This window comes from Passer montanus, unplaced genomic scaffold (genome assembly GCF_014805655.1).
Source record: "Passer montanus isolate IOZ18808 unplaced genomic scaffold, ASM1480565v1 scaffold18, whole genome shotgun sequence".
NCBI classification, from domain to species: Eukaryota; Metazoa; Chordata; class Aves; order Passeriformes; family Passeridae; genus Passer; species Passer montanus.
This window is the reverse complement of record NW_024365381.1, coordinates 15,228,375-15,239,836: the sequence shown is the minus strand read 5'-3', so window position 1 is coordinate 15,239,836 and position 11,462 is coordinate 15,228,375. Positions and strand designations below refer to the sequence as shown.

Here is an 11,462-nt window from a genome sequence, read left to right as displayed (position 1 = left end):
AGCTCCCGCTATCATCTTTCTCGAGAAACAGGTGAATGATGGAAAATCTTCCATCTACCATGCCCAAGAAACGCAAAAACCCCATCCCAGAGATCCTATTCCTTAAGGCACACACCCGCCAGCCTTCCCCGCCGAGAGCCCAGTCGAGGTGTGAAAAATGCCCGGTTGAGGGTAGCAAATCTGCCAACAAAAAGAAGGGAATTTGAGGTAGCAGTACAAACAGCCAGGCAAATAAAACAAATAACTACTTAAATTCCTTCCAGATTTAAAAAAAAAGGCAATGGGGGGGGGAATAAAGAGGGAAAAATGGGGAGGGGGCTCTCGGCATGCTCTGCGGATGTCCTGGGAGGATTCACTTTGTCTGCGGATAGAAGGGACGCTGGTGGCTTCGGTGGCGGATGGAGGGGGGTGGTTGTTGGTCATCCACATGCCACCCAAGATGTTATTCACTGCTAACAATTACCATTATCTGTCCCCACTTTTGGCTAATCAGACAGAATATGTAATGATGACGCCTGTTTCCTGCTGTCTTTGGGAGGTAACGGGTTATTCTCTCATGGGGGTGGCGGGAGGGGGGGTTACACCTACTCCCATTAGGGCTTTAGCACTTGACTAATTCAGGTACTTAGCATCCTATAGACAGGGACGGTTTGAAAGCAGGCAGTGTTTGCAGTGGGGAGGACTGTTTATATAAACAGGACACCTCTGTAAACGACACTAATATTTGGGGTTAGGTGGCGATGGAAAGGAAGGTCCTCTTGAGCCGAGAGATTCCCCAGTAACTGGACGCAATCCTTTCCTCTCAGCTTTTAAGGAAGGACGTTCGGTTTGGGGTGATATTTTTTGGGGGGTGTGTGCACAACCTACCATGGCCACATCTGGGAGGATCAGTTTTACAGTGAGGAGCATTTTGGATTTACCAGAGCAGGATGCTAATAGCATAAAGCAAGCCTCTGACCATCGCCACTCAGCGGAGAACTACACCGGCTCGCCGTATCGAGGGTGGATAGAAACAGACAGAAATCACTATCCCTGTGAGTATAAAACGAACAGGAATTCGCCACCTCCGCAGAATTATCTTTTATTTGTTTCCCCCCATTCTTTTGACGAAGATGCGAAGCAGCGAATTGACAGTGTACCTAGCCTACAGGATCGAGGGAATCCAGGCTGGGAATTTTATAAAATATTGCTGAATTACAGCAACGAACCAGCAGAAATGTCCCGGGCATCATCCTAGGACAGAAAAGTTGGTTTGGTTTTTGTTGTGGGTTATTTTGGGAGGCTTTTTGGGGTTTTAGATCAGAGCATATTCCTAGCTACGGCAAAAACCAAAATCTTAGGTTGTGTTCGCATCTCTCTGTGCGCTTATCGTTTAAGCCTGCTTCCCGGATTAGTTTTTTTACCCCCGTTTCACTGTTGCAAGAAATTCTGTATTTTTTGTGCTGAAGGGTCTGAGGCCACCCCACGCTCTGCAGAGGAAAGCTGAGCACGCCGTGCCTCGCCTCCCCGAGCTGCCGCGGAGCGCCCTGCGCGCCCCCGCCCAGACCCACGCACCTGCGGCAGCCAGGCTCCAGCCCGCAAACCCAGCTGTGTAGCGTATTGGTCGCACCTCGCACACATTAATCGTGCCACAGATATACGGTGTTTATTGTATAACTGTGTATACAGGGTGCGCGGGGGGATATCATCCTTCGAATGGGTGCGGGAACACCCCTGGAATAGGTTAAATATTGAGGTAATGGAGCGGCGAGCGAAAAGCAGTTAAGAAAGGAGCGGGGATCCCCATATCCTGTTTCAGTACCCAGGGAAAGCGCTGCTGGCAGCCCGCAATCCCCGGGCTCTGCGCGGCGAAGCGGCCGTGCCCCTGCTGGCACTGCCGGCGGGGAAAAGCGGGTCCCAGCCCGGACGACAGCCGCTCCGTTCCGTGGGCTATATTTAATGTGTTCGCGGGGTTAGCTCGCATTTCTCGCTGACTGTTGGGATTAATCCGGCCCGGCAGACAGACGGGGCTCTCCCTGCGAGAGGCGTTTCAGCTCTCGGCGGCCTCCTCGATGCCTGCCGCGCTCCCGGCTGCTCCCTCTCTCTAACCCACTCGCTGTCCCCAGCTTCCGACGAGAGCGGCCCGGAGATGAGCTTGCCCGACTCCACCCAAAGGTCGCTCCCCGCCCGCGGCTCGGAGGCCGAGGAGAAGAAGAAGAAGCGGCGGGTGCTCTTCTCCAAGGCGCAGACGCTGGAGTTGGAGCGGCGGTTCCGGCAGCAGCGGTACCTGTCGGCGCCGGAGCGGGAGCAGCTGGCCCGGCTGCTCAGCCTCACCCCCACGCAGGTGAAGATCTGGTTCCAGAACCACCGCTACAAGATGAAGCGGGCGCGAAGCGAGGGCCCCGGCAGCCCCCAGGCGCGCCCGCCCGCCCTGCTGCGCCGGGTGGTGGTGCCGGTGCTGGTGCGGCACGGCGCGGGCGGGCCGGGCGGCGGAGCGCGGCTCCGGGCGGCGGCAGGCCGGGACGAGCTGGCCGGGGCCACGCTCCCCTGCACCGGCCTCACCCGAGGGCGAGGATGCCGCGTGAGGCGCGAATTTTGTAAAACCTCCGCTCCTCCTCCTCCTCCTGTTCGAGAGATGCCTTGTTAAAAATTAATGATCATCCTAGCGACCTAGTGTACTTTAAAATAGCTGACTCTTCCAGTGACTAATAAAATGATTTTTGGCAAATAAATTTTTCCCGGCGGAGAAGTGTAGTTTTGACGATTGGGACTGTTTCGTAGGATTGCCTCCTGTGCTATAAAATCTTAAATACTTGTCTCAATATCTCCAGTCGAATTTGACTTTCAAGTTCTTTTATTTTATGCATATGAGCCGGTAAATGGCAAATAAATTTTGCAGCAAGCATCTCACTGTAAAAGCTGTCATAATTCCTACGGGAAGCGTGAGCCCAGAGTCTCCCGCTCTAGCGACTCCCGCTCCCACGACTTTGCTTTTAAGCGGCGATGTCTTCCATAGAGGCACTAATGCAGGATCCAGAATTAAGCCAATCTTTCCGTTAGCCTGAAACCGTTCCAAATTTCGACTGGGGAAGGATAGCCAAGAAAATTATGTTTTGAAACTACTTGATAAACTATTGCTTTTATTGCTTTGGGGTGAAAATAATAATATGTATTATCTGCCAACCGCCAGTGGGGAAAACCCTAAAACTCCCTACAAAGCTAAATCCAGGTTCTTGAAATATGGACTAGACCGGCTGCTTCCATCCCTCTGACGGGACCTGCGGACCATGAACGCTGAGGGAATATTTGGGGCAAAGACCCCACGGGGACTGATGCAGACAACGTGGCCGCCGAGGAAAAGGTGTCGACGGAAAAGGATCCGCAGAAGATATTTAAGTGGGGATTTTATTATATATTTTTAATTTTTTTTTTTCCCTAGAAGGGGAAAATTTTGGACTCGGTATGCCTCTGGGATGTGATGTGCTGCCTACACATCCCGGAGAACCCACGGAGAGCGAAGCTGGGAGGTGCTGCCGTCGCGGATGAGGAGGCGACCAAAGGCACGCACCAGTTTCCGTGAGTGATTTCGGCCGCCTCCCCTGCCAGAGTGGCTCTCCTCCCAGCCCTGCCTTACCCAGGGCTTCGCACCCTCCACCTGGGCGGCTCGGTGTCGCCTGTGCCCTCGGTGCGGGAGGCTCAGAGCCAGCTACAGTGAGGACAGGCTGGGGAGAACGAAGGGACGCCAGCCCTCCCACCTACATCTCCTCCCTGCTTGGACAGGAGGCTGTGCGCACAGAGCGGATCAGGCCTCTGGGCTCTGCGGGAAGGACCTGGGCAAACACGGCTTCTGTGTCACCTGGGTTTGGTTTTATTGCTTGGTTGGTTGGTTGTTGGGTTTTGATTTTTGTTGTTGTTGTTGTCCTTCCCCCGCCCTTTCCCTTTATTTTTCCTCCTGCCATCCGAAATCTTTTTTTTTTTCGTCTCAGCTGCTGGCCACCTTGTCTCCCATATGGATGGGGTTATCTTAGAAGAATCTCCCAGAGAATCGCTCCTTAAACCTCCTTTTGTCTTGGAGGTTGAAAAGAGCATTGTTGTGCATGAAAAGGACCTAGACAAAATCCGCACTGTTTCGATTCAGGACTGTTTAATCAGTCCCTAGTGACAATTTTATGGGTTTTAGGCGGTACAATAGCATCTTTTAAAACCTTGTGGCCTTCATGAAAACAAAGGGCTTGAATTTTATGGGCTTACAACTCCAATTAGAACAGTGCCAATGTGTATGGGAGATTATCAAATTTGTATCATAAAACCCCTCTAATAATAAATGATTACTGGAAGCTGGGGAGGGGCGGGGGATAGAAAGGACCCAGACTACAAGCAATGGACTTTGTCGCATGTAGTTTTAAAAGTACAGATGCTGCCCTCCGTTTTAACCCTTTGCGACCCAGCAATGCAGCAGGATCATCTGTGAAAATAGTGTGATAACGTCATTAGAAAAGGAAACAAAGACAACGGGACAAGACTGCTCCTCCTCAGAGCAAATCTACCCTCTGTCAGCCTGCCCAGTGTTTGCAACATCTCACCTGGAAGGGTCCTTCCCTGGCTCCTCGCTCGTCTGAGCTGCCGTCCTGTCCAGGAGCCCACACAGAAGGCTCTGCAAAATAGGAGGTCTTCCTTAAATTACTGCTTTTATGAGCTACTGTACATCCAGGTAATGACAGGGAATGTCCCTTCCCAATTCCAGGCTGCAGTGATTTTCTCTGATCACCAGCTGCAATGTCACCTGATGTGGGTTTCTTCACAAAAAATGTGCGATCTGTGAGTGTTGCCTTTTACCAAGTCCAGGGAATGGGAACGGCGCTGTTCCTGGGCACTGGCAAAGGCTAACGAGGCGCTCTTGCAGGGTGAGTGAAGGCATCTCAACACGGGTGCAGGGAAGATGGCAGAGTCGTGTTCAAGCCTGGAGAAAAGCAGCCCCCTTATTTTAATGCGTCCAAGTAGAGAGAAGATTGTATTAAATAATGAGGCAATACAATAGGCTACAAAGATTTACAGTAAAGAAAAAGTCTTGTGAAGAGGATAGGGTGGGACTGAAAACATTATTTTTTCTTGACAGAAACAAATTAAGCTGTCTAAATTTTAAGCACACTTAGCAAGGAAAATAGTTAACTTTACCAATGGTTAAACTGTATCTAGGAGATACTTCTTAACAAGTGCCATTAATAACAGCTTTAGGGCAAGAGAAACTTAGCACCTTTCAGTGTTGTTCCTATTACTTTGACTTGTTTTTTGATAAGGCACGAAATCATCTCAGTTGTTGGTTTGGGGTTTTTTTGCCTCCTCCTCAAAGGGTGAATGCACACTTTCTGCCTTTTCTCTTTCTTTTTCTCCGCCACGTCTCATTGTTACTTTCACTCTGCAAACAGGCCTGTGAATTTCACTGAAACTAATGAATAATCATACTTAATGCCATCTTCAGCTAATGAAAAGCATTGCTAACATCTACAAACATGTTCCTGTGTGCTTTATTCTCAGTTAGTAAATAAACTATTGACTTTGCAAAGGCCCAGCCCTGTTTCAGTGGGAGCCCCTGGACATACGTTTGTTAACTTAGAACTAAGACATTAAAATAAGTCACCAGATTGCCTCTATTTTTTGGACAGTAGTTCTGAAAGAGCATATGATCCAGCCTCTTTGTTATACTTCATGAACAAATGGAGTGTGCCCCTGCCAATGTACATTCATCATTCATCTCTATATATAAACACACTATGTATTTTAAAAATTACAACAGATGAAAAATATCACCTCTGAAGCAGAGCTCTGCCATGCTCCAAATTCTCTTGTCACTGATTTAGGAAAGGCTCCTGGCAGCCTTGCAGTGTGTTTGTCTTGGTTAATGAACCATCTGGAGTGTGTTGATACCTAAATGCAGGTCAGGTCTGTCAAAACTTTTGGAATTTCATACCCTTATACCTCAATAGCATTTGATAGGAATAGGCCTTCCACCCTTGCTGAGAGCCCAGCTGGTGCTCTAGGATCACAGTGAGCTCACTTTGCCTTCAGAAATTGGTAATGTCCAACTCTATTTGTGGAGAAGCCCAGTTCTGGCTCTCCCTGTACTCAGTGACCTTCAGAAGTTGCAGTTCATTGTTTAAGACAGTGTCTTACTGGACTTGAGTCCCTGATTGCTGCTGCTTCTTGAGGAATGGGAACAGCTAAGACACAAGGAGGAGGAAGGAGGAAGAGGGGTGGTTCAGAGCTTTGGAATTTGTTTTCCCCAGTAACTGTTGTCTGATGCCTGCCCATGAGAAGAAGTGAATTGTTTTGCTTTGTTTGTGTGAGTGACTTTTCTGTCTTAAACTGCCTTTGTCTCAACCCATGAATTTTCTCACTTTTTCCTTTAAATTCTCTCCCCCATCCCCTCAGTGGCAGGGTGTGTGGTGCTCAGTCGCTAGCTGGAGTTAAACCATGGCACTCATTTTAAGGCGAACTTCCTGTGAGAAAGGAGGCAACGGATGGACAGTTACTCATAGCAGAAAAGTTGCTTTATGTCCCTCAAGCATGGGGGTCAAGTAACACTCAGGAGCAGAGGAGCTCAGATCTACTGAGTGTAACAAGCCTAAAGAGATCTCTGTCTGTCACTAAGCACAGATTACTGGGCTATGAGGTCAGGTTGTTTTTTTTCATATTCAGGCTCACAACTGCTTTCTAAATCATGAAGGAAATCAACTCTCTAGACCAATGATGTTGGCAGTTTTCACCCTGTTTTCTCCAGTGCTTTTCTATTTAAGAGAGGTCATAAAGTGTTCTGAAAAAAAACCCCAAAAATCTCTCCAGAACACAGCTACAACTTTTTTAATATTCAGGACCAACATGGAGAAAAGTCAATTTCTGGCATCCACAGGTTTCAGGCTACCTTCCTGAATAAAAGGAGACCCAAACATTTACTTCTTCACAGGTCTTTGCTGAATCTAATTATTACACTTCAGAGTTAGATACCCTCTTCAGAATCTCACAGAATTTGATTCCAGATGAGTAATACTTTAAAATAGAAAAGTAACAGAGAGACACAGCAAAAAGACATACGAAACCCAGTAATAACAGTGAAAAGAATAAATCTCCTTGCCACTTTTGGTGCACAGGATGTATTTTCATAGGACTGTCCTTGCTGCTTTTGAACAGTCAGGGGCATCTCCCATGCAGGACAGCCCTGCTCATTAGTTTATAGTATGGACAAAAATTATTTTCTTGATATTCCCACACTGTTTCCAATATTTTTTAGCAGGAAGCATCTGACTTTTTACACTGAGAATGCAGTTTTCCTCTTATGTCCTTATTTTCCTGTTTGAGTTTGTGGGGGGTTTGGTACTACAGTAATGGCATTATGATATTCAACACTAATCACGATTTTACTCAGTCATAAATATAGCTACTTGAAAATATAATAAAATATCAATCTGGAGAGAAAAAAACCCTTCTCTTTTTTTGTGTGCATTCATGTAGAGCTCCTAAATGGACACATTTGCTTTCTGCAAAATGCAGTATCATCCATGATGATTGCTTTGCCATCACACTTCAGAAAACTCCTCTTCTGCTGTTTGCTGGGCACCATTTGGGAGCTCCTCGTGATCTCTTCCATTTCTCTGTTGCTTTCAGGGAGTTTCCTGCTATCAGATATCCTTCTATGCTATTTGTATGCACAGTTAAAAGGCAGATGTGACTGTTTTTACTCAGTTTCCCCCTTTACTTCTGCTACACTGGCCTCAGGATGCTATTGTTGGGATCTTTAATGTTGAAGTTGTGCCTCCATCACCACAAGTATTTCCTCTGTGCATGGTTTACCTGCCTTCTACTGGTGGCTGAGATGATGTTAATATTCTTTCCTCTGGTGTTAATATTCTTGCCTCCCTTATATTTTCTTTTTAAACCAGTAATTTAGCACTCTATTTTCTTCAACCATGTCTAATATAATGATCTCGGAAAAAAAAAAAATTACTATTGCAACTTTCAGCCTCAGTTTTCAGAGTACCAAAGTGTACATGTGTCAATACTGCCATGTTTTTGTATTCAGATTTGGCTACTGAAAAATAACTTTATCTATGCTTTGAAGAAACCTAGACCTTATTATTTTTTTTTGGATGTTTTTGTATTCAGATTTGGCTACTGAAAAATAACTTTATCTATGCTTTGAAGAAACCTACACCTTATTTTTTTTTCTTTGAGTACTATAGTTTAAATACTATAGTTCCTAATACTATAGTTCCTAATACTATAGTTCCTTGGACAACAGAGAGTTGAGTTTTGAGAGCACTGAAGTTTCAAGACACTACAGGAATACTGTTCTGGTGTTCACATTTTAAAAAGATGTTGAAGCACTCAAGAGTCATTGTGGAAGAACTGCAGGAAAGGTGAGGCTTGACCATCATCCCGTGGAGTGGAGGTTGGGGTAGGTGTCCTGTCTATTCTAGCTTACCAAAGAGGCTGGTGAAACAACTGAAGTAAAAGCACTCACACAGCAAACATAATCTTGGGCATAAAAGGCCTTTCTGTTCAGCGGCAATGTTTAATGAGGTCCAATAATTTGACAAAACCTACTCTGAAATTTGTCACAGCTCCTAACTAGTAGAACAATAAGGCCTTTTTTACCAGGATTTGTTGAGAAAATTGCTCACTCTGAAAAAATTGCTTGGGATATTTGAGCAAAAATGTTCTCATTTAGTCATAGATATTTGCCTTGTGCTGAGAATGAATTCCAGGGATCCCCACAGCTCATAGTGTATTAGAGACGACAGTGCTTGGTCAGAACTGACCCTTCTGACCTTTAAATATGAACATTTATATTTGCTACCTGGTGGACTTCAGGTACCAGAATGCAAATTATCACCACTCTTGGGCTACTTTTCTTTCAGATAATCATGAAAGAACCCAATCAATCAATACCAAAAAGAAGGTTTTGCAGCAGGTATGGCTAGAAAGCTCTTTAATGCTTCAGTTGCATACGCCAGCCACCAGGTAAATGACTTGCCTAGAAGAGCTGCTGAATTTGGGGTAGATGCAGCTGCAGGGTTAGTGGTGAGGCTGTGCAACAGCACAGGCTCTTGTTTGCTGCATGGCGTGGCCCCACAGCCCACACTGCTGATGGCAGGTGCGGGCTCTCCAGGGCTGCTTGAAAAATCTGTGCCCAGCTGCACGTAACGCTTTGTGTCTCTATTTCCAGCAGCCCCCACCTACAAGTGTGCAGCTATCCTAAGGCAGTGATGCTAGCAGAAGGCCAGATCCTTACCCTTCTCCCCAGCACGTTTTCCCCTGTGCTGTGGCAGCATGAAAATCACCCACCAGTGATCCTTTTGGTCACTGTCCTTCCTCAGCACTGACTTCACAGAAAATGGGGGCTGCTAAGGACATCTTCAGACTCCCAAGGGCACCTTGTAACAGCTGGGAAAAGAGCTGAAAAATCAGGAGGCTGAGGAAATGTATGTGTGACTGCCTTGCTTTTTCTTTCCTCTTTCCTTGCTCTCTCTCTCCACCATCAGGCTATGCCTACTACGGAATCAGGCCAGTAGCTGCTCCTAACAGCCTCACTTTGCATTTTTCACTATTGTCACTGTATCAGCCAATCATGTAAAAAAAAATTACATATTGACTTGGCAGGTGCTTCTGTTTTGAACATGATTAAATAACTTTTTATTGTCATCTTCAAAGCATTTTTACGGTCATTTACTGAGTGAAAGGGGCTCTGATTTTGTGAGTATCTGCCAGAATATGTTTGATCCTGTCATCATTTCTTCAGAAAATCACGCGCCTGTAGCTAGAGCGCAAGATATGGTAAGTGCATGAATTGTCCATTGCACTCTGCACTTACAACACTGCCTTCATTGTCAATGATAACAACAGCAGGGGAGAGATCTTGGGAGTTAAACTACCTGCTGTTTTCTCCTTGATGTTTGAGCTCTTGGATGCTGCATGAATCTCAGAGATGCAAGGAGTCACTTCTTTGTTGATGCCCTATTTTAGGGGTTGTTTAAACATGGTACACTGTTGTAATTAGAGCTGATGAGAAAGGAGGATTTCTATTTCAGAGGACACACTGGGTGCTTCATTGTGCATCAACGTGGCAGAATTATAGCACTGATGGAGACCTGGGCCATGCTTCACTGCTGCTCTTGGAGCTGCTCTGTGGGCTTCCCTTGGACACCCAATTTTGAGTTCCCATCAAGCTCCCACATACTGAACAGTATTCACATGTACCCCTCAAATTTCCCAATTCCACTGAATCAGCACTTTGCTGCAAAAAACCAGTCAGAGCACTCCCTGTCAGCATGATCTATCTATGCAACAGCCTTCATTGACCTTCATCTGGGCTTACAGTTTTTGTGCACATCAAAATAGAAGTACTTCTTTCTAGATGAGTTAGGCTAGTAATATTGTGTGCATGAAGCAAAGAGAGTTACAAGTAGCGCATCTCTGTTTAAATTTAGCAGTAACCAGCTGGCCACATTCTGTAGGAAGCAGGAAGGGAGGAATCACAGGGAGGAAGGGATCTGATGAAAAATCAAGCAGAGGCTATAAAAACATTTCTCTAAAATGGCAGCATAATGAAAAAGGGATGCCAAGCAAAGAGCTTACTGATCATCTGTGTATCACTCATAACATACTCCAGCTAGCTCAGCCTTTGGTTTGGAGGGGACATGCAGGTGCTGGGAAGGATCGCTTCCCACGCATGGTATTTTCTGCAGGATTCTTTTCCACAGACAAAACTTATTTGTACTTCATTAACACCCTTTGAGAGAGGCTGTTAAAGTGCAAGGTGAAAAAGGCATAAAGTTGATGAAAATTAGTATCAGCACTCCTGAGAACAACCAAAATGAGGCTGAAAGCAGAGGTTCAAAAAAACCCCTGTGGACTGAGTGGCTCCATCTTTCCCTCATTTTCATGGTCCTTCATCCCCCAGGACTACTGCACCTGAACTATTGCTCTGCCATCTGTGTTCCTTTCAATGCTGGCTCTGCCAGAACCTCCCTTTGACTGCCATTACTTTTCCTCTCATAAAATTATTAACAGAGAAATGAAGCTCGTGTAAAATCAGATCTCATGGAAAAATTGGAAAAACAAAAGAGGCAGTTAATAATAATAATGACATTTGACTTAGCAACAAAGCAGCTCCTCACATCAGGAGGGAAAACCAATTTGCTTTCAGGACTTCTTCCTTTTGGCTGGAAATGTAAAAGGCATGAGAGAATAGAGATATCTAAGACTCACAAGATATCTCCAGCTGTGCTGGGTCTGGCTGAGCTGGAGTTAATATTTCCCAGAGCAGCTCTCACAGTGCTGTGCATTGCACAGGCAGCTAGAAAGGTGTGGATAACACACCGGTGTTTTGGCTACTGCTGGCACAGCAGGGCTGGCACAGCATCAGTGATGTCTCTCAACTTTCCACCCCACCAAGGGGCTGGGAGTGGGTGAGATCCTGGGAGGGGGCA

General features: G+C 46.1%; 1 protein-coding gene across 1 annotated transcript; it reads left to right on the top strand.

Annotated features, from left to right (window-relative positions):
* Positions 1–868: 868 nt before the first annotated feature.
* On the top strand, positions 869–2,626 carry NKX2-8 (NK2 homeobox 8). Its single transcript, XM_039704935.1, has 2 exons — positions 869–1,034; positions 2,106–2,626. The coding sequence occupies exons 1-2, from the start codon at positions 869–871 to the stop codon at positions 2,624–2,626; spliced, it is 687 nt and encodes a 228-aa protein (XP_039560869.1).
* The last annotated feature ends 8,836 nt before the right edge of the window (positions 2,627–11,462 follow it).

Bases quoted from the DNA above. Each gene is read 5' to 3' on its own strand.
- NKX2-8 (XM_039704935.1), top strand. From the start codon at position 869: ATGGCCACATCTGGGAGGATCAGTTTTACAGTGAGGAGCATTTTGGAT. The intron at 1,035-2,105 runs GTGAGTATAAAA...CGCTGTCCCCAG, and splicing joins AGACAGAAATCACTATCCCT to CTTCCGACGAGAGCGGCCCG.